Raw genomic sequence first — 22,895 nt, forward strand, 5'->3', positions numbered from 1 at the left:
AGCGGTGCGCGCCTATCACGCCCGCGGGGCGGGGCAATGAAGCCGATATAAGAGGGGGTGTCACGTGGTTAGCGAGCACGCGTTCCGGTTCCGGTGGGCGGCGGGCCGGCGGGGAGCCATGCAGCCGGCGGCGGGAGCGCCTCGGCCGGGCCCGGCAGCGGCCAAGAAAAAGAAGAAAATGAAGAAAATAGCGAAGCAGCTCCGGCCGCGCGCGGAGGCGGCGGAGATGGCGGCAGCGGCAGCTGAGCGGGCGGCGGCTGAGCAGGCGGCGGAGGAGGCGGCTCGGCGGGCCCGGCACTTGAAATCACTCTCGCGCCGGTCGGGCGGCGAGCGGGAGCTGGAGGAGCTGGTGTTCGGTGACAGCCTCAACGTGGAGGAGGATGAGCTGCTGCAGCGCCTGGCCGGTCCTCGGCGGGTAGGGCTCGGGGCCCGGCGGGCTCTCCCGCCCCACGGCCTCTCCTGAGGCCCGGGCCCGCCGGAGCGGAGCGCGGGGAGGCGGCGTGTTCTGCAGTCCCGAGCAGGGGCTGGTGCTTGCTTTGGCTCCTTGCCCCTGCCTAGTCCCCGCCGCCGTGTCTGTCATCTCCCCGCACCGGCCCGCGGCTGGCCTGAAATGGTCTGTTGGGTTGTTTTCAGCTTAATGCAACAGAGAGGAGAAGTCTCCAGAAAGACTCCAGCGATTCGGAAGTAGAAAACGAAGCAAAAGGTAAACTCCTGTCTAAAAAGCCAGCCTGGGTGGATGAAGATGATGAAGCTGAGGAGAAGTAAGTTCAAGCTTGCAGGTAGGAATTGTGTGTCACGCTTAAGAGTGACTGTAAGTGGCCTCAGTTTGAATGATCTTCATGTTCTGTTTTTTCTGTGTAGTGTTGATATGACCCATAGATATAGGAAGGATTTCATGAAAAGCGATGCTGAGAAGACACTTACTAAGAAAAATCTAAAAAGAAGACTTGAAGAACAGTAAGTTTCATTAATGTTTTTGTGGTGAACTTTAAGATGACATAAGATACGTTTATGTGACATTCAGAGTTACTTTCCTCTTCACCCGCTGTATTCATTTAGTCTCTTTAAAGCTAATGCTTCTTACAGTATTTTTAAATTGAAAATAATATGGAGAACAGTAAATAAAACGTGCGTTTGCATTGTTTAAACTAGTTTGTTTAAAACTTGCTTTAGCAGAGGTGCACAAACTAATTTGTTCTCTAGAGAATTATATTAGAAATTTTTTATAGTGATACATTGCTTTGTAAAGAGAGTGATGGAAGATGCTAGCTCAGTATGGTGTATAAGAATGAGCTGAAATGTGAATGTAGGCAGATGGCAAAGCAGAACTTTAGATCTGTTTGGGTTGTCTTGGTATTAGCATGTATGGCTCCAAAGCACAGCGCTTTAATGTTTGGTATAGATTTGGCTTTAGTTTCACACTCAGGAAGTCAGCAAAACACAGAAAGCTGAGTAGAATTTTAGAAAAACTTGCATAGTGTTCTAAGTGTGAGTAATGTTGCAAAATCATGACTATGTCTTGTAAGTGCTTAATGCATAGAAGGAAATTACTTTTTTTAAAAAAAGTTGTTCCCCTGCCCCTCTCACCCTTCTCTTGCTAGGTTTCAGCGAGCTATGGGAGGAGTTCCTGCCTGGGCTGATTTAGAAAACAGGAGGAAATCCAAAAGGACTGCAAGTGATAGTAAATAAATCTGTTACTATTCTAATAAGTGTTTCTGTGCGTTTCCCTATTTAGTTTCTTAGAAAGTAATTATTTTTTATGTTTTCTCAGTTTCAGTAATATCTGCTAGTAGTATCCAGTATATGCTGGATAAGTCAGCTTTCTTCCTTCTTTCCTTCAGTGTGCTTTGGTTTAATTTGTTTCTGTAAGGAATTTGTAGGTTTTGATGTGGGAGTGTTTGTGGAATTGCCCTTTTCAATGTGCTTTGTCTTAGGTGACAGTGATGAAGATGATAATCTGCTATGCAGGACTGGCAATTTTGTGTCAAACTCAGAGTCCCTGCCAAGAGGCATTTTGAAGGTAAAGGCACCTCAGTTTGACCCATATGCACACTTTGACTTCTTTCTTGCTATTTGGGCGGTAAAATTAGTGATCATATGGACTTTTTCTTTGTTTCTGTAGCTGAAAACTCTAAAGAGTAAATAGTTGGACAAATTGGATAGTTCACACCATGAAAGCATGAAACAATAAATTGAGATGTATTGTTTGACATAAGAGTTTTTATGTACTCTAAAGTAGTATCTTGTAGTAGGATTTTAATTTCTGCATAGGAAGGATGGAATTCTCCCACAACTTTGAGGCTACTGAAGTGGTGTTTGAGAAGTGACAGTCTTAAATGAGTGTGTCTTACGCTATCTTAGTGTGTCTTATGTAGGCTAAGTTCAAAGTTAGTAGAAAGGTTAGCGAGTTTATCTTGTGTCTACACTGCTGCATTGAAGCAACTTGCTGAACTTAGTGTGTGTATGTTCTGCCTTATGTCCTGCTGTCTCAAAGTTCATCATAGGGTTTGAGATCTTGCACTTGTAGAATAAAGAGCTATTAAATTGGCTGTTCATGAGCATAAGCAAAAATGCCCAAGTTGTACTTTGTTTTAAATGGCTTGATATTTCGTCTAGATAAAGACCTGCTTGCCTGCTAATCAGGAACGTCTTGCTAATGGAAGACTGGCAACTGTGCAGTTTCATCCATCTGCTCAAGTAGTCATGACTGCTGGACATGATCGATCTGTGTCACTCTTTCAGGTGAAGAACTTAAATCTATACTATGTAAATGGCCACTAATATGGAATCTTTTTTATAAGTATACCTGAGATAGACTGGAATGATATACTTTCTTTTCTCTCTTCCTGTGATGGTGTGCTCACAGGGGTTGTAATGTCTGTGGTTACAATGGAATTTGCTTGGTTGAAGGCATCTTGTTGGAAGAAATTTCCATCTGTGACTTTATACCAACCACTTACAGAGCACAGGCAAACTTAGTTGTATCAGAGCTTTTAGTTGAAGATATGTTTTTAAAAATGTTTGGGTTTAAGGTTTGCAGTGAGGAGGACTAATGAGATTTTTTTTTTCTTACGTTGTTTGTAAAGCCTATAATGTGGGGAGCAGTCCACTTTGATTTAAAACTGTAGTATTGCTGTGAAATCATTTTGGGGGTGGAGAGGCTACTGCAGCAGGAAGCTACTCATCCTAGGACACTCCTACTAAAGATCATAACTCTATTTAGGAACTTTCAACGTGGCCCAATATGGGTGAAAAGGTCAAAGACACAAGTCGAATTTGACACTCCCACAGGGCCGCAGGAAAGAACAATGCGAAGCATATGTTTCTGTTTAGAAAAGCACAATAGAAGTGATTATTTGAACAAAACATGGGCAAGACAGGGGTGGGTAAGAGGTGTGAAGTATATCCGGGAAGGCTGGGAGTGCCTCATATATAGGCTTAGAAGACAAGAGCTAGGTTATTTGTAGATTGAGAAAAGAAGAAGAGATTAATGCTTCAAACTGGTGTACCTCTTACTGTTTAAGTCTCTAGTACTGGCTAGTTGATATGAATTTTCTAGGTAAAAGTATTTGGTATGTTCCTTAATACGATAATCTGTTTTTTTTGAAGGTTGATGGTATAAGGAATCCAAGAATACAGAGCATCTATTTAGAGAGTTTTCCAATTTATAAGGCTTGTTTCAGTGTTGATGGAGAACAAGTTATAGCCACTGGTACTCACCATAAAATGTTCTTTGTGTATGACATGATGAGTGGAAGTATTATCCCTATACAGAAAGTAAGAGGTATGTTTTATAGTGCTGTAAGTGTCTGGGCATAGTTGCAGCTGTCTCCAAATAGAGATGGCATATGAATTTGTTTTAAAAGGAAGTGCAGTGAATTGTTGGAGGTCATATTTTTAGCTTTAGTTTGTCTGGGATATTAAAAGTTAATTGTCATACATAAATGAGGTTGAGTTGTAGCTTTACTGTGACAGTGTATTACAGAAATGAAAAGCTGAAGTGGTGTCATGTCTTATTCATATTCATCATACCTCTGAATGTTGAGGAAGAAGAATAAATTATGCCAATTTGAAGTTCTTGATCTTTTTTTAAAGGTGTGGAGGAAAGATTTCTCAGAGACTTTGAAGTCTCTCCAGATGGATCATTTATGCTTCTAACTGGAACTTCAGGTTACCTTCACTTGTTGTCAATGAAGGTAGTTTATCTTCATGGTTCATGTAGCTTCAGTTTCTTTGTACCTTTTTCCTTTTGAATCTGCTTGTTTATATTTAATCTGAAAAGCAATCTAGTTTTCAGTTGAAAGAAAGATGTGACACATACCATGACAGCCTTCAAAAATGAGCTGCTGAATCAACTAACTTTAGCGGTAAAAAATTATTTTGGGGTGTCTGAGAATTCTTTCTGACTATGCAGTTCTCTTTGGGACTGGTGGCACTAAGGCCAGAGTTTCATGGGTTTTTAAGCTGTCACTGGAAAAAGTTATATGTGGATGTTATATTTTGGCTGATTGCACACTGTGCTAGCAAAAGGAATGGCCTCGGCACGGAAATGAGCATCTGAGGGTGGAAGGAATATAGGGCTGCTTTTTTGGGAATAGCGCTAGTGTGTGCTGGTGTACCGTGTTCATGAATCATGCCATCTACTGTGATTCATAATGCATATAGAATTTTTTCAGTTACATTTAAAAGTGCCATATGATGTCAGCTGGATTTGTTTTAAACTTTTTCTAGGAAAAATACTTTTTAAAAAGAAAGTTCAGTTCTGTTATATGATGAAGACCCTTCAGTGAGGGAGCAAATGAATGTTTATTGAACTAGCTGTAGTTGTGCAATAATAAATTGGTCATGGACTCATGAGCATCGCTTGTGCTCTGGTCCATAGGCACTGAAAATGTTGATGCTGTTCTTTTAATGTCAGTGTAGCTAACTTAAGATTTTTGTGGGACAGGAGTATGGAAACAACTTTACTACAGATTTTTGGTAGAATCATTGTCGCCATTGTTGTTCTTCATCCTATAGACCAAGGAACTGATTAGCACTATGAAGGTAAATGGAAGATGCACTGCATCTGCTTTCACTCCAGACAGCAGTAAAATATATAGCTATTCAAGTAAGTACTCTAACAGCACTAATCGTAATTCCGTTTAAATTGCATAAGTTTTTATAAGTAATTTGTTGTTTTGCAAAGATAATTAAAAGACGTTATGCCAGTATCTGGCATAAAAGTACAACCAAGTGATCAATCATTAAAGAATGGAGTTAACTATTTTAGTATGCCTTTAGTTGTTTTTTTAAAAATACCCTATATATGATAGTTGTAAACGAGCTAATAGTTGTCATCTAATGAAATTTATTTTAACAAAATAGACAAACAATGTGTTCTGTATATATGGTTTCTATAATCTTCTACTTTATTCTGCAACCAGAGGAAGGCGAAGTTTTCATTTGGGATGTGAGAAGCAGAAAGTGTCTACATAAATTTGAAGATGAAGGTTCTTTGGAAGGCAAGTGCATCGCCATTTCAAAAAATAATCAGTATGTGGCATGTGGGTAAGTGACTTGGATTTGACAACTACTTCCTATCTCATTTTGAAGCTCTTCAGTAAACCTTAGTGGTGGCTGGTGAGAGTGTAGGAACGTGGAATAAGTTTGGTTTTAATAAGGTTAGAGTAGAGGTGAATAGATGAATATTGCCTGTTTTATGATGATAACTTAATTTGTTCTGTGTATATCTAAAATACCATAATACATTTAATACCAGCTGGTATCACTCCTAATGTATTACTGTTGTAATATATGGGTTTAGCAGTTAATTTTTGAATCATACTGACTGAAATCACAAATTCTATAGTACCAATGTTGATTCAGGGTGTTCCCCCTTTTCTAGTTCTCTTTCCTATATTCCTAATTTGGCTCCTACAAGATAGCGTGTTAGCCTTTGAAAAGATGCCTCGACTCAGTCACAAGCTTGAAAGTGTTTCTCCAAATATACTTACCAAGATACAACTTGAGCTAGAGTAGCAGTTCATTTAAATGAGACTAGCAAATACTTAAGTAGAGCATGCATTTTCTTAGCTCTAGAAGAGGATTTTTAAGTGGACTTACTCTACAGTGTATAAAAAAAAAAGCTTGAAACTGTTTCAGAATCTTTTGATAGCAAGCTCTCATTGCTTTGAATCCATTCTGTGTAGGAGATGGGCTTATCAAGGCTCTCCACAGTTAAGTGTGTGACATATATAAATAAGAAAAAATAACCCTCCACTAAATACTGTTATAAACTCCAAATTAAAATCAAGCTCCAAACAAAATATTGTTACAAACTCCAGTAAATAATTGGAAATTACATTTTTCATTGAATGGTGGCAATAGATAACAAGGTAGTATGTACTGTAGATGTTAACTTCTTGGTATAGTCTTTGTTAATTTCTTTTTTTAGTTCAGCTTCTGGAGTTGTAAATTTGTATACTACTGATGTCTGTCTCAAAGAAAACCGTCCTAAACCAGTTAAAGCCATAATGAACCTAGTTACATCTGCTACATGTGTGACCTTCAATCCCACCACGGAAATTTTGGCAGTGGCTTCCCGTGAAATGGATGAGGCTGTCAAATTGGTATGTTCAGCTTCTTTAGTACAAGCTTTTTTGTATCTTGATCAAAAATGTTCCTGGTGACATAATAAAACTGATATTGAGCAGATATGTATACATGACATGTACAAGATACTGTACATTTATAAGAAAATAATGTTTTTCTTCAGGGAAGTTGTTCTGAAAATAACATCTTATGGTCTAGTTTACCTTTTGTTTTTCTCTTTCTAAAAATGCCCTTATTTCAGGGCTGTAAATATGACTCAGCAACAAATAAGAATTTTCAGCAGGTGTTAACTGTAACGGTCTTACTATGTAGTGTTTTTCCTAGCTTATTCAAAATTTTGCCAGCCTTGTCAGAATTCTGGCCAATAGTGGAACTATTGAATTAATCTGAGGGTTTGGAAGCCTATTTTTACTGCGTAGATACAAATACTTAAAAATGAGTTGCAGTAACTGGCTTTGTAGTGTGTTCCCTGCACCTTTTCTCCAGTAGGACTCTATATAATGGTGTAGGATAGGAATATAACTGAACATTTGAACTTAACATTCATCTTCAATTTTTAAATTTGTACTTTAATTTGAATTTTACTGGCTTTTTCCTAATTGTTGTAACGAATGACCTATTTCTCAATAGGTACACATTCCTTCATATACGGTATTCTCAAACTTTCCGGTGTTCAGAAGAAAACAGATTTATCTTACTCAATCTATGGACTTTTCTCCCAGAAGTGGTTTTTTCTCTGTAGCAAATAACAAAGGCAAAGCTTTGTTATTTAGGTATGTACTAAGTTAGGTTCATTCATCCCAGATAATGTGTTTATATTCTGTAAGATGGGGCAGATGACTGGGAAATGATAAGGTTTGACTTTGTGATCTGAATTTCACCTGATGACTTAATTGAGTGCAGAGCTGGCTTCCCCTTCTGGAGAAGCAGCATTGTTTATTGGCTGATTATAAAATATACATTGCTGCAGACATCCCTGTCAAAACTGTCATTGTCCTTTTCTGAAAGAAATAGGATGTAAACAGCCAGATACTGGATGTTCTCCCCATTAAAAAAAACAGGTTCAGAGGATTGAAAGATCTGTGTTTCAGTGTTAACATCTGTATCTGGCATGGGTTTGTTCTAGTTGTAAAGGCAGGATGAATAGGAACTTTGGAGAGAGGGTGACTGAATACTGGCACAGATTGTTCAGAGAGGTTGTGGAGACTCCATCCTTGGAGATACTCAAAAGCTGTCTGGACATGGTGCAGGGCAGCTGTCTCTGGGTGGCCCTGCTTTCAGCGGGGAGGGTTGGACCAGATGACCTCCAGAGGTCCTTTCTGACCTCAGCCATTCTGTGATCCTGCGATTAGAGCTCAGGCTCAGCGAGGTTTGAAGGCTTGCTGCGCATGCTGGATAGTGCGTGTGGGAAGACCTCATGGTTTATCGTGAGGACATTGCTAGCTTACAATTAGATTTTAAAATCCTATTTTTCATGTGGAACTCAAACTCAGTGGTTGATGTCTGATTAGCATAAGCTTAACTCTAGCCTTTTTGTGAGAAGGGAGAAGTGGTGTGGGTTTGGATTTTGGGTTTTTTTTTCCTGCTGGTGTGGTCAGGGGTAAGGAGCGTTAATAACTCAGAGCAGGAATATTTCTTTTTTTAAACTGAGTAACTTTATGTGATCCTTGAAAAACTTTGTATTTCTAATGTGAGACTTTAATGATTTATGAAGTCTGACAGGGAGAGTTTACAAAAGGACTCCCAAGCACGTCTGTAAAAATGTGACTAAATCTTGTGATTTGTCCTTTATTTGAACTTGAACTGCATATTATAATGGCACTTCAAGTAAATATAGCATGTGGATGATTGCTATCTTTTGCTACACCTGTGTTTCAGATCAGCTAAGAATACTCAAAGTGACACTACTGAATAGTTGTTCCTTCTTTGTGGTGGTCACTCAACAGGTTACTGAAGAGTTTTACATCTTTCTCAACCTTTTTTTTTTCTTTCAGGCTGAAACATTATTCAGATTTTTAAAAGAAGATACAGGAGAAAATGGACCAGTAACTGAGGTAAAAATATCACTAGAACTCTTGACAACATTGTCTTGAGTAACCTTATTTTCATTTTGCTACCTCCACCTCTTTATAGATGGCAACAAGAAGTTCTTAATACTGTGAATCTGAAATTGTTCTGTCTGGATCACTCATATATAGTAGGCCCCACATGATGGGCAAGAGTAAGGCTTGTCTTGTCAATCTCAGCTTTTCTAATAATATGCTTACAGGGAGTAGGTAGTTCAACTAAACTTCTGCTTGGTCCTGTTGACAGCAGTTCTAAAAATCTGAATATATTTAAATCAAACTCATAGGCAGTGTTGTTAAAAACAGCTGTAGGCTGGCAGATACTTGGCTTGATCCTGTTATGAAGTCATGTAAGTGAGCCCACACAAGTCTGTGTAATTTCAAATGTAGGTTACATAAATTACTGAAGTTTGAAGTGTAGCTTGTGTGCAGATATGATTTTATTGTATGCTTTAACCTCTGGAAAGACCCGTAGCCTTGACAGTAATACAATAGTTCTGTTTGACTCAAAATGTATTAATGATTGGAAGCTAAACTCATTCAGACTGAAAGCAGGTATGTCTTCTGCATATTAAGCTTCAATATAATTTTGTGATGGCTAAATGTTTGGAAGATACTAACAAAATTCTCTCTACTGATCTTTCCCCAGGTGTTGTAACCTGCAGATACAAGTATGCTGGCAAAATCAAACAAGTTTTTTTATTTTATATGGAAGTTCAAAAATATTAATGCAACATCTACGTGTTTGAATGTTGTTCCTTAATAAATGTACCTGATAAGTTTCCAGGCAAGTTGTTTCAACTTTTTCCAATCTTTTGTGTAAGCAAATGACTAAGTAGATTTTAATGGTTGGCATTCAAGCTAATGTCTTCAAGAAATTCTTAAAAGTTTTTAGTTATTATGAGCATATGAAGTATTCCAATGCTGAAACAAAAAACATCAGTTTTGTGTAAACTGTAACCTCTGCTCCATGTGTTTAGCTTCAGCTTTTCCGTCAGCCAGGTCCATGTGAGGCTGGGTTGGAACAGCATGTTGCTGGCTGGAGGAGCAAATTAACCTGAAACCCTGTTGATGCAGGTGTTGTAGTTCAGCCCAACTTAATGGGCCAGCTATAGCTTTAAAGATAGCCTAAACCAAAAAGTGAGAAACACTACCTTCAGTTGTGCTTACTGCCTCTGATGTGTCTCAAACAACTGTATGTAATGTGGTTTTAATTCTTAAGGAAGATGCCATTCTTACCTTCCTGTGAAAGCAAGGGGTCCTGAGTACTCAGTTTTTAAATCAGTTGTGAAATCCTGATACCATTAGGGTCACCTAGCAAGGACTGCTTTACAGCTGTTGTTGCTGGTTCTTCATCTGATGCCAAATACTGCACAGCTGATGGCTTTGTTCCTGAAGTGGCCACCTCTTTCTTTTTAAATACATGAATGAAAAGTTTATTAGGAATCTGCTACAATAAAACCCCTGCTTTGAGAGTAAATTGTGACAATATATCTGTCTGCTTCATGTGAGGGAGCTTTTTGGGCAGTTACATCATGAGCCAAGGTGCTCCAATAACCAGTAGTGAAGTCATTAAGCCTTCAGTGAAAGTGGCATTATGGAAGAGGTACTCTGAGCATGAGAAAAAGCTAATTCTAGAACCCTCTCAAAAATTTTAAATATATGAGCCTGTTGTTAAATTCCTGTCATACTGTTTTAAAAAAAAATTAATTGTGTTTTCTGCTGTAATGGGTTTTTAAAATGTCTTTCGCAGTGATTCATCGTAAGATGAGAACTTGATTTCGCACATCAGGGGAAAGAGCAGAATATGCTCTGGGGGTGTTTAATTGACTACAGTGTTTAACCTTATTGCAGTGCTAAACCTAAACTAAAAACCCTAGTATGGAAGAGTAAAATTATATCATAAGCAGGCTTTATTAAGATGCTTGCTGTAGGATTCCTCTGTAACAAACAAATCTAGCTAAAATCTGGCTGGGACTGAAATTTTGTTGAATTTCAAAAATCTAGATGCTGAAACTGGTTTATGCCTTCACTAGAGGGCAGCACTTCATCACTTATTTGGAGACTTGTCTGCTTCATGTTGCTGAACAGTTTGTCCTGTGACAGCACTGCTGCAGAGCGAGGTTTTGGTTGTGGTTATCGACACAATTTGCCTTTTAATCATGTCTGCATTTCACCAATAGGGAGGTTTGAGTAATGTGACTTCATCCACTAAACTATTAAATCTTTTTAAATCAAAGACTTCTAAAAAGGTAGGGGTTTAAACATATTTAGTCTTTTACCAAATCTCACTGAAGTAGCTGTGAAGTATTTTAATATGATTTAATCTGCACGTGCTGAGAGTGTGCCGCTCTTTGCACAGTATGTGCTTCCTCACTTTACCATTAAAAAAACCCCAAACCAACAAATCCAGTGACTCAGCCATATAACAAGTCATTGGCAGATCTAGAATTAGAACTTGAGAATTAATGGGTTCCCGGACTTGTTTAGTTAGCATAAACACGACTGTTTCTGATGTTCTACCTTGCCCATCCTGCTGACTTCTGGTTGTAAGAGGTCCAGATTGGATGGAACAGGAGGGTGAATGGGAAAGGTGTTACAAGACATACTGAGGTGCTGTATACTCTTGTATCACTGCAAGTGATTTTGAATAGTGGCAGGAAGGAAGGAGAGATTAAACATTTCTTTTTGCAAATTCTATGATAGAAGTTGCAAATATTAAGCTCTACACTGAGTTATGGGGTGCACTGCAGTACAAGAATGTTTAAACTTTGTACTAAATATCTTAATCCTTGCTGTTGCTTTTTTGTCTTCTGGAAAACATAACTTGCTGTCCCATCCAATATAAAATAGGGAAGACTTTGGCCTTGAGAAATAAAGGAAACCTCAAGGTGCTTGTTGCATTTCTTAATGGGTTTTGAGCAATGATGCTTTCATGTACTAAGCAGGTCTTAAAGGTTGGATGATGTGAAGTATTGCAAGAAGTTGAAACTGTTCCTAGTGTGTCCAGGCATATTTATTTGCAATGTGATGAATTACATTAAGTATACTTATCACTGTACTAATTCTGAAAAACTCAGCTGTCAGTTTGCCACATGTTAAGAGTACTTAAGCTTTTGACCTATTTAAAACCTCTTTGTGTTTAATTCCTTTTTCCCTAGCATGGCTTTTTTTTTGGCATTGCTAAGCTGAAGTTCTTTTAATGAATTATTTCTTTGCTTTTCCTCTCCTTCCATTCTCCTTGGCAAAATAAATTTTATTGATGTAGGCCATTAAATATTTATCACCGCAGCCTTTCCCCTTCAGGCTGTGATCTTGTCCGATTTTGCAAGCTAAAGAGAATTAGTCTGGTTAGTGCTTAGAAAAGGAAACCTCCAAGAAAAAAACAACTGACTAGATGTTAGAGTAACACTGGTTATTTAGAAGATTATTGGGTTTGCTACTAAGTCTGTCTTGATTCTGCTGTTTGACCTTGCTCCTGTTTGAGAGCTGTGTTTGTGGTTTAGCAAATTCTTAAAGGGCCGAATGATATTTTTTTTTTTCCCCTCCTGTGTCTCACTCAATATCCAGGATTTCTGCTCTTGAAATTGTTTGGAAAGTTACAGTTTTGTTAGTCTCTTCCATGTGGAACTGTTTCAACTGCTACATGATTTTTCCAAATGCTTGGTGATCAGACAGAAAATTGGATTCTCCTCTTTGGATGTAGTGCTGAACCCATCTAGTGGATGTGGCAGTCATAGCACACCTTGGAAAGAAGCTGGTTTCTCTCCTAAGTATTTGAAGATCTCTGGTGATCCTCTAAATCCCTTTTTTTGCTAGAATTTGTAAGCTATAGGGGGAGGATACAGAGCTCTTCTGGAGGATGTCTGAAATAAGTCTGTGCACGGTAAAATCCTCAGTTACTGCTCTCCAGTACCTCCAGGAGTCTAGCTGGTATCTAATACACAGCACCATCGCTTACTCTTGCACTGAATTCTGCTGTATTTATGCTGCATTTCCTTTTGGATAACTAGCAGCAGCAATGTACTGGGCACTTAATGACACGTTACTGTCATTGTTTGGATTTCTTCTGTTGAAACCATGGAACAACGATTTTCTTTTTTTTTTCTGGAACAAAACATCTCTTGGGTACTCGGATGTTTTTGTCCCCTGTTTGTGTCACAGTAAGATGGCAATACAGTCTAACCCATTTTGGGACACTTTCACTGAGGCAGTCTGCACCTGAGTACTTTCTTCCAATGATTAAAACTATGCAAGTTATACATCTTATTAAATTACTTTGAGACCCCTTAAGCAGAATGAAATCTTATAAGCTGATCAGACACTTGGAAATGGCTGCAATATGATTTGGTTTTCATAATGGATATTGTAAAGCGTGCCTGAGATCTCAGTCTTCATAGTGTTATATTTTGCACATAAGATTGCCTGCCACATGAGATTTCCATTTTGTGTGTGCAATATTGAATGTTTTATTACGCTTAAACAGATGGGAGGAAGAGTTAAAGCAGAGGGGAGTTTGGAAACGTGATGCAGGAGCCCTTACTTATCATTGCTACCCCCTGTTGTTATTCTGCCTTGTCAGAAGATCGGGGGTCTGTATTTATTATGGATTTAGTGTATATTCTATTGTATTTTCAGTCAGTTTACACTGAATTGAGACTGACTTCAGAAATTAAGCCTATCAAAATGTTTTTAGCAGATTTATGTGGCTAGGAGCTGAGGGAAGTTGAACTTCCAATTCGGGATCTTTGAAGACGCATCCATTTTATGAAGACTGAGTAACTTCTGTCTGCAAATCCTGATGCAGTGTAGTGTTGAGTGAAGGCTCTGCATCACATGCTGAAATAAACATGCTTAAGCACAAGGGTTCTTTATTTCTCTTTAATCTTTGTTTTAAGCTTTGGATGCAGATTTCTAAGTTACTGGAAGAGAAAAGGTGTTTTGAGTACTTGGAATTCAAAGATAATTGTTCAAAAACTTGTATAATCACTCATAACCTCAGCATCCTGCTGTTCATGAGATTGTTTCAGTTACTTGGTGAAAAACTACCAGCCCTGATGTACTGGGAGAATTGCATTAAGAATGAAATAACGAAGCCATGGATTTTTTCTTCTGTAGCTTCTCTAATGAATGTGTTGTAGCAGCAACAGCTTGTTCTGAGTTTCACTGTACTCCATAGCTGCATTGTGCTTCCTTGGAGAATGTTGTCCTTCATTTGTACAGACATGTTACACATGACTGCAATCACAGCCATGCTTCTGTGCGCGCTAACAGACTTCAGTGGATCTGGGACACCATGCAAACTACCTTTTTCTGCACACAGGGATTAGATTCTGGAGATAGCAGTTCAGCTTACTGAAGAAGTTTTTATGTAGGCTGGAAGATACAAACTAGGTTGCAGAAGAAAAAAATTTTGCCTTGTTAATCAATAACACTTTGCACCGATTCCTTGTGTGAATTCTGCAGGATATTGAATTTGTACTGCTAAGAGTCATTCTTAACAAAATACAAGTATCTGTTACACTATGGGACAATTGTTACCACTCTGTCCTAACTGCAGTAAGCTTCAGTTCAATAAGGGTAAGCTAGAGGGAAGATCAGTATACTGTGGGATAAAGTGATTGTAGTTTGGAAATGAAAGGAAAAGTCTTTGATAATAGGAAATTCAAGGTTACATTTAATTGAGGACACCCAAGAAGTGGTTGGGTAAATATAATAGGAAGATGACATGGGATTCACAAATAAGAGACAAATTTGTGTAAGTTAATTTTGTATGTAACAGCCATTATTGCTTATAAAAGTATTTGTCTATATTAAGGCAAACCAGCCTTTCATCTGCATAAATTTACCTAGCAGAGTCAGGCCCCCAAGCTGCTTGTAATAACTACAGAGTAATTCATGGGCTGTCAGCTCTCAAGCCACTTGGTGCTGGAGTATTTCAGGTATGTATTATACCACATACTGAGATGAAGCTATAGAATAAAGTGATGTGTACCAATTAAGATTAATTACTGTAAAAGATTGAGTATTATGGACAGATATTTGGCTGACATTGAGCAAATCTCCAGTTAAAGTTTTCTTTCTTGAAAAAAAGAACATTGTTTGACTGAACAATGCTGGTTTTCTATCCCTAAATTTGTCTTGACCTATTATAGCTGGATGTAATGACTTATTCTAGTGTAATTGTGGAAAAGAATAGAGGCTGTACTTGGGATCCCTCAAGTGTGCAGGTTTCAGTTACAGAAAAAGCCAAGACAGAATGCTGTTTCCAGCAGAGTGGAAGACTTTTTTTGTGACTCTTATTCCTGGTTTAAGTCATGTGTGACAGCAGCCTTGATAGCAGTGCTTTACTCAAGATACTGAGGAATTCAGTAATACATAGATTATAATGGGGTCAATCAAAAGTTTTACATTTTACATAGCTAAGCTTCCCAAACAGACCTATGTAACTTAGGGGTACATCTGAGCTGTTGGAGATTGGAAAGCCGTTTTGAAATTCAGGACTATAAACAGTACCCTTTTCCATGGTAGGATGGAGATTATGTATTTTACTGTAGCTTTTGAAGAAATGCTGCAGCTGCACACTTATCTGCTAGGAGTGTTGTGAAGCTGAATCTGTGCTTCTAACATTCCTCAAGGTGTTTGAATAAAAGGCGTTGATAGGCACAGACTAGCAAAGGTGCAGATTACTGTGGTCAGAAAAGAAACCAGTATTTTGCTTAAAACTCATCCTACTGTGCTTAACATAATAGCAATTTGTACTTAGTGCAGGTACAATGTCCACTTGATAGTCTTAAAGTGAAGGCACTGTGTAACTCAAATGAGTGTCCTGAAGCCCAGCAGGACTAAGTTATGGAAAAATGTTAATGTATTCTTTCATTGTAATAATCTGTACCTGCAGCCCCTTCAATTTGAAGATCCAGAAGGGCTTTATTAAGGCAAGGAATCATGCAGAATAAGTAATATTGGGCTCATCTCAGTGGTGGGGGTAAGAGGTACAGAGGGGAAATAAATTACATGCTGACTCAAAACTGGGACTTTCAGCTTAGTTTCTCGATTTCCTGTCTTTTTTTTTAAAACACTAAATTAGCTTGTCTCTTTGAAAACTGTGCGTTGTTCTGTTCTTGCATGCATGCCTGCTATTTCCTTTTTTTACTGGCTTGCAGTTCTTGAATGATACTTAAGGTGTTTCATTCATTCTCCAATCTGTTCTCCTTCCCCAGATACTTAAAAGTGACTCTGCTGATAAATACAGCATTTAGATTTTTGTGAAGAATACTAGTTCTGTGGGAACTGACATTGTTATCAGTATTTCTGACTAACCTGTCAGCTTTGGCAGGTTTCTGCAGAAAGATACTTATCTTACAAAAGTTCAGATTGTTGCAGAAAATTCAATCTTGCACAAAAATTCTTAGGTTCTTGTGGCTCTTATGGATACAGACAAAGGTGTAATCCAGCAATGTGGAAAGGAGGGGGGCCTTGTGGAAAAAAATAGGTGCAATAAAGTTGGCTATGGTCAGGGCCATGTAAAAATAATTACCTTTATTATAAACTTACATAAAGATCCTGCTGTCTGCATGGCTAATAATGCCAGAGCTGCTCTTACACTGTGAATGTTGTCTAAGGTCCTAAACATTTTGTGTTACCATCTGTCTTTACTCTGTAGGAAAGACATTAAATAAAGCCTTTAAGAGAGAGGGAATAAACCCCACCCGCAAATCCCTGAGAAGTAAATTTTTACACAAAGCCTGAAGGAGACTACCTTTTATATTAGCTGTCTGGTTCCTTGTCCATAAAGTGAATTCCAGTGATGTTAGGGGTAGGTGTGATATTTAGGGGCTGTGACATACTTAACAGTAGAAAGATTAACCAGCAGTTACCAAAAAGTTTAGAAGAAATCATCTATGGCAGTTTTAATCTGTGATGATTTCTACAGGCTACATCTATGCATTGCACAAGACTCGAACGACAAATTGAAAAAAGTGTTCAGCAACATGCAGTCAGCATTGTATCTATTGCTGAAATAGTTACTTAATGCTATTTTGCTTATCTGGACTCAGGGTGTCTTAGTAAACAATACATGCAGAATCGTGCAGTTCATTTGGTACACTCCTAGCTCTATCCAGAAAAGCTGAGATACATCTCTGGAAACTGCATTTTTGGGGCACACCTTTAAAACTAACAGCCATAGTAACTCACTTATTTGTTTGAATATATCCTCCAGCAAATCATGTCTTCACCTCAGAGCAATTAAAACAGTGGAACAGAACTTCACTTGAATGCGTTTAATGCTTTACTCCTGCTTTTGCCATATGCTGATTTCTCCCAGAGGGAGAAGAACTGAGTACCATGTAAGATTTTCCAAATAGAATAATAAACGAGTGGGTGTTTGAGCTCTGAAAGGATGTGAATCTCTGAAGCTGGCTTAGCTGATTTGGTATTTTAGTTGCATAGAGTAAATCCAACATTTTCAGGCGAGTTTTCAGCTCAGAAACCTGTGTGTGCTTATGCACAACATTGCCAAGAACAAATGAAGGTGAAGCACGCACGATAAATTAATGAACAGGTCAGGCCTCTGGTATCCCACTTTCCCAGTTCTGGAAGATGTTACTAACTTTTAACTATAGTAATTAATGTGTTTCTGCTGAAGGGCTCTGCGAGAAGGGGAACCCCAGCTCCTCCTGCCGCCTGTGCCCACCGTGGGGCACGGCTGCCTGGCAGGCGGTCGCTGGCAGCCCGGCCAAGCGCTCCTCACACGGCTCAGCAAGTACAAGCAGCCTTTGCTTTTGCCGTGAAAGAGCTTCTGTTATCCTGGTTGGATGCGAGGGGATGTTACTTGGATGCTTTTCTATGCAAGGAGACTCCAGGACTGTTAAAGGACTGGTGAGATGAGGAGAAGATTACTGCTCAGCTGTCTATGCGTTGTACCTTCAATGGGGGGAAGATGCTCAAGGGGAGGGGAAACCTCGTTTTTCTTCTGCTGCTTACATGTTGCAAGATTTCCAGGCACTAGGTGTCTCTGGCAATCAGTATTTTAGCAGTCTGGCTAATGAGTGATAGAAAGCTGGTAGTACAGGTCTGGTGTGATTCTGGGTGTAAGTCCAGCTTACCACTTCAGTAAGAGCTGTGAGGTCTATGGCTGCTCTAGTCTGGTGCTTTAGCGAGTCCCAAAATTCCCAAGTTGTTCTTTTTCTTCTGAGCTTTTCTGCCTTTTCCCCAATCCATCCTCTGGGAACCTCTTCCTTGCTTTCAGGCAGACTGGGAGAAGACCCTAAAAAAAGATTGCAGTAAATCTCTAGCTCAGCCAGCATTCTTAATCTAAAGATATGAGGCACGTAATTGCTGTAACACTCATAACAGTTTTAAGTCTGTGCAAAGTTAGCCAGTATTTTTAATCGGGCTACTTCACAGTTAGATTATGTTCCTGATGAGTATGTTGTTGCTTCATTAGTTTTCTCCCCTGCATTTTGATAGCAAATGATCCTTTGCTCTCAAGGACATCGCCAGCGTGCACGTTTCTGTGAAGCACATGGCGATACCAATTACAGATACATTTTACTATGTAAGTGCCCATGCACTTCCAGAGACCAGCGCAGTAAGAAGCGTTAGGGAAGAAAACTTGCAAAAATTGAGTTTAGTAAATTTTTATGGTGATGATTTTATATACATATATATATTGTGGTGATAAAAGAGGAGAGATTGATGTACTCCAGCTACTAACATATACTTCATTAACTTTATTAGGCAAAATTACTTAAGACTTCATAAATATCAAATGCTAGTCCCTGCACAGAGTGGTATCATAGCATTTATAAGCATCATTAATTGCTGGAGCATACACTTGCATGCAGGTGTTGTAGCAGAAGCGAGGTCACTCTAAAGAACTCGGATATATATATTTATTTTCTGTCAAACAATTTCATGAATGCATGGGAGTTTTAAAAGTATTTCAAGGAGTTCTGCATTTCATTAATCATCTGTACTTATGCCTTATTCTGAAGTTTTTACCCAGCAAAATATTAGCAGGGTATGTCAGGTGTTTCTGGCTGGATGAAGGTTTATGGGGTCATGGGTTTAGACTGCACAAACCCTTGAATTTTGAGATGCTGAACACCTGTGCTCTGGCTGAAGTCAGTAGGAGAAACTTGCATCGTGTGTTGTTACAGAGGGCCTGAGGTGCATTCCTTCTCTTCCTGTGCTCACTGAGTGGAATAGTCATGAGGTTAAACACTTCAAGACCTACTTAATAGCAGTTATTTACCTCCAGGCCTTGCAAATGAAGTATAGAATCAGCAAGCCCTTTAAAAAAAAAAAAGGAAAAAACCTTCAAAATCATGAGGCTGGGTCATGTTCCTACAGAATTCAGAAGGAGCAGGTACATATTTCTCCATTTTAGGCTATTTTTTAATTACAGCACCAGATTTTTCACCACACTATTTCTTACTCGTACTAAGAACTGTGACCACCCAAGGTATTACAGAAATGGCTACACAAATGGATTTGTGCCAAGAGCAAGCACAGGTTGAACTTGTTAACACTGGCACCCTAACGAGGTTAAATGGAGAAGCCTGTGGTAATTGGGGTGTGATGGGGTGGCTGTGCGGAACTCAATGTGAGGAAACTCAATGTGAGCAGGTTCACATCACAGCCAGAAGCTCCTGCATGGACAAACACACCTCAGGGAAAAGGATGGTTGAATTTGGGAAGGCAGGTAAGAGTTTCTCTGCAGTATAATCCTCCTCTGAATCCTTGTCCTAGAGGTCAAAACTTCGCCTGTTGGTCTAGTTGTGAGATGCTGATAAATGGCTTTGGTGCGGCTCAGAGCTGAAGTTCCAGATAACAGCTCTGACCAGTTGTTTCTTTTGGAATTTGAGTTTCATTATTTTGATAATAACTGAGATCTGGAGAAGGGCATCCCAAATGGAATTTAAAGGGCTTTCTTGAAAGCCCCGGGGCTAGATCAGTTAATCTAAACATGGTGAGCTATCCGGAGTGCAATATTATTATTATTATTGTCACAGAAACTCTTTACTCAGGAATGGACTGAGGCAGGATCCCTTTCATGAGACATCTGCTTGCATTCACAGATTTATATCAGGAAGGCTGTGGGGTTGCAGGCCAAAAGGAACAACTGCCAGGACAGGAGACTGCTTACCTGCTTCATGGTATTTTCTCTAATTCCCAGCTCCTCGCTGGTGGTTTTGGTTCACCAGGACAGTGTGGATTGCCAGTTTACAGAGGAGGGAGCAGCTACTGTGCTCCTTTATCCCCCCTCCGCCTCCATTAGCTTTCCACAGTATTGTCTGATGAAACGTCTGTTCATCATGAATCTGTGCTCGTGGAAGTAAAAAAGAACAAGCAAAAGAACGTTAATGTATTGCTGTGGCTAGGAAATTCATGGGTCCTCAACATTTAATGTTAAGAGCCCCTGAAATGAGTATCCTAATTAGTCCTGCTTCGAGTCCATCTCTGCCAGGGATTTTTATCACGTTAAATGTGTTAAATCTGGTGACTCTGCATGCAGCCAGTTATCCTGAAGGACCTGTGTCCTGGTATTAGCCCTGTTCTATCTGCAATGTGCTGAGTGATGTGACTTAAATTCCGTAAGGATTCTCTGGTGGGGGGAGGAGGAAGGCAGCAGTGCTGCAGAGGCGCGTCCCTCGTGCTCCCTTCCCACAGGTTATCGTGTTTTGCTTTCTGTGTATAAAGCTATTCAGTTGCTCTGGCTGTTTGTAAAATTACTGCAAGGTCTTACTGTGTAGTAATTCTTAACTGTGTTAGGTAGGGTTCCATGAATTACGCTGACAAAGTTGCCTAATGTTGCTTAGCACCTCCCTTTGCCAGTTGAAGGATGGAGCGGGCTCTTTGGGTCCGTCCCTTGCAAAGGTGACGATGAGCTGCTGGGCAGGTTTGTCGCTAATACCTGGGTGCGCTTCTAGGTAACCTGTTTGGCAGTATTTTTGCTGATGTGGTCCCTCTAAAGCTAAAAGAGCAGTGGATGATTTGTAAGCATGAAAAAAGACCTCTTATTTTGTTGGAAAAAAATTTGTACTAGCTGTGCAAAGAAGCTTCACGTTTTCATGTGTAAATGTCTTGGAAAATTGTGTGTGGGGGGAGACGTTAGGCTTTTATAGAAAGAGCCTCCTGGTATCCTTACTCAGAAGAACTGTATGCAGAGTAGTCGGCATGGATAAGCATTCTTTCAGCTGAACTCTGCTACCCAAGGGAACAGGATGTTCTTTAAAGTTCAAATCAAAATTTAAATCTTACTATTAGACAAGAAGAACATGTAAAACCACACAGCTCTGATATGGGTTGTTTATTTATTTTTTCCTCCCCATATCTCTGCTTAGGTAGAAGGACTCACATTCTGGTTAATCTTTCTCCAACTGAATGAAAATGGGATTAAAAAAGGGGGGGGGGGGAGTATTTATTAGGCCATGTAACAGAATTTCTGCTATGATGCAGCTTTTTTGATCAGTGTGAGAGCACGCAGGAGTGAAAGAGCTGGCGAGGCTGTATGGGGCTCTCCTTTGACCTCCCATCCCCACCGTCGTGTCTGGTTATGATTGTATATGCTGTTCTGGTGTACAGCTCCCTGTAGGGTTGGGCTGTCGGGCTTTTCTGGTCTAGCAGCTCTACCAAGGGGTGCTGGCTCTGCTATTCCTGCTTCTGATAACTGCTGGAGAAAACTCATTTACAGGGCTAAATCCTTTTCATTGTGATAAATTCCCCCCCCCCCCCCCCCCTACATCTTTGCTTTCCAACTTAACTTCTTCCTTTTTAATATAACTAGCCCAAGTGGGATAAAGGCAAAGAGTAAGCTGCTGCACCCTAGGTAAAATTTATAGCTTTTGAAAAGCTCCTGCGGCTCAGGATGTTAATTGTAACCTGGGACTGGAGCTTGAAGAAGTAAATCTTTAATAACCTCATGCGCTGCTGCTGGAAAGGGGAAAAAGGCTGAACAGTCTCTTCCCCTAAACATAATGCTGTACTGTCTTCTTGCAGCAGTTTTAGCGATGCCACAAAACTTGGAATTTTTTTTTAAATCCTAAAAGTAGTCCTAGGCATGCATATATGTACTAGGGCTGTCTCCAGATTTTTCCAGTGTTCAAGCAAAATTTAATTTTGTAATGGTGACATAGGTGAGGGAGAGCAGGAGTGATGTACCTGGTGAGGAATGGGTGGGAGACCTCAGCATGACCGCCCAGTGAACCTGGGAGAAGGAGGGTGTTCAAGGGACTGGTTGCATGGCTGCATTTCTTCATTTTCTCTTTTGTTCTGCCTTCTGTTTCACCTGGGGCTTATCTTGTTTGTATGCACGTATGCATAAATCCATTTTCACCTTCTCCCAAGTAAGGCTTGAATTAATTTCCCTTGTATATTTTTACCATGTATTAAGATGGCATCTGCAAGTCCAGCCATAGACCAAAGTCCCTTTGTTGTAGGCAAGCACGAAGCAAAAGGATGTTGTCTGCTCCAAAAAGGTTTGCAAGGTTATGTTTTTGCCAAAGTAAATCCAGTTTCTCCAACTTTGTTTTTTGTTCTGAGGTGGTAAGTTAATCTATTCTGCTGTTTAGCTGTGAGTAAGACTCTAAAGTCATTTGAAGAGTATGGAAGAGGGTTAAAAAAAGGTAACAATCTCCTAAAAATTGAAAATGAGCAGGTTTCATGACCCAGCAGATTAATTCAGAGAGAATCAAGTGATACATGGCAGAGGTAAGACATCTGATGAACAGCTCCAGTACAGGAGGGCAAATGATGTCAGCTTCATTTGAAAGTAATTGTTTTTGTACATGGCTAGCATATAAACTACAATAACCTGGCATTACAATAACCTGGCATTACAACGTGCTCCTCAGTACAAATGGGCAGTGAAAGCAGATGTTTCATTTTAATATTCAACTAGCAGCACTTCGAAGGCACCTAATTAATTTGTATGTAGATATATCTATTCGAGAGAGAAGACCACTGTAAAGCTGGAATGTTTCTACAAGTACTGGTCTGCAACTTTTCCTGGCTTGCAAAGTGGGAGTTTATTGCTGGACTAGACATGCCGAGGAAGGGCAGGTAGTCCAAAACTGGCTCAAGAGGTAAGGTAAGGTATGGACTCCCAAGTTCTCTAAGACAGTTTCTAGTTGGTAGACAGAAAATAATCACCACTGATGGCTGCTCATTCCAGTCTGCAAAATAAGCCTTTGGTCTCATTTTGTTCTTTAGTAGACAGGTATACTC

General features: G+C 39.6%; 1 protein-coding gene across 2 annotated transcripts; it reads left to right on the top strand.

The window, feature by feature from the left end:
• Positions 1-71: 71 nt before the first annotated feature.
• UTP18 (UTP18 small subunit processome component) lies at positions 72-9,451 on the top strand. 2 transcript variants are annotated; one of them, XM_069799202.1, is made up of 14 exons: positions 72-415; positions 634-761; positions 862-957; positions 1,602-1,681; positions 1,935-2,020; positions 2,617-2,742; positions 3,610-3,784; positions 4,096-4,196; positions 5,020-5,110; positions 5,427-5,550; positions 6,437-6,611; positions 7,225-7,367; positions 8,589-8,649; positions 9,314-9,451. In XM_069799202.1, exons 1-13 carry the CDS (start codon positions 119-121, stop codon positions 8,611-8,613), a joined length of 1,647 nt encoding a protein of 548 aa, XP_069655303.1. In that variant the 5' UTR covers positions 72-118; the 3' UTR covers positions 8,614-8,649; positions 9,314-9,451. The 2 variants fall into 2 exon arrangements, with proteins under 2 accessions (XP_069655303.1, XP_069655302.1); XM_069799201.1 differs by having other exon boundaries at positions 8,589-8,648; positions 9,310-9,451.
• Positions 9,452-22,895: the final 13,444 nt, after the last annotated feature.

This window comes from Haliaeetus albicilla, chromosome 12, assembly GCF_947461875.1.
Source record: "Haliaeetus albicilla chromosome 12, bHalAlb1.1, whole genome shotgun sequence".
Lineage (NCBI taxonomy): Eukaryota > Metazoa > Chordata > Aves > Accipitriformes > Accipitridae > Haliaeetus > Haliaeetus albicilla.

Coding starts and splice junctions, on each gene's coding strand:
- UTP18 (XM_069799202.1), top strand. CDS start 119: ATGCAGCCGGCGGCGGGAGCGCCTCGGCCGGGCCCGGCAGCGGCCAAG. Junction 2,021..2,616: donor TGCCAAGAGGCATTTTGAAG/GTAAAGGCACCT, acceptor TATTTCGTCTAG/ATAAAGACCTGCTTGCCTGC. Junction 7,368..8,588: donor GGCAAAGCTTTGTTATTTAG/GTATGTACTAAG, acceptor TTTTTCTTTCAG/GCTGAAACATTATTCAGATT.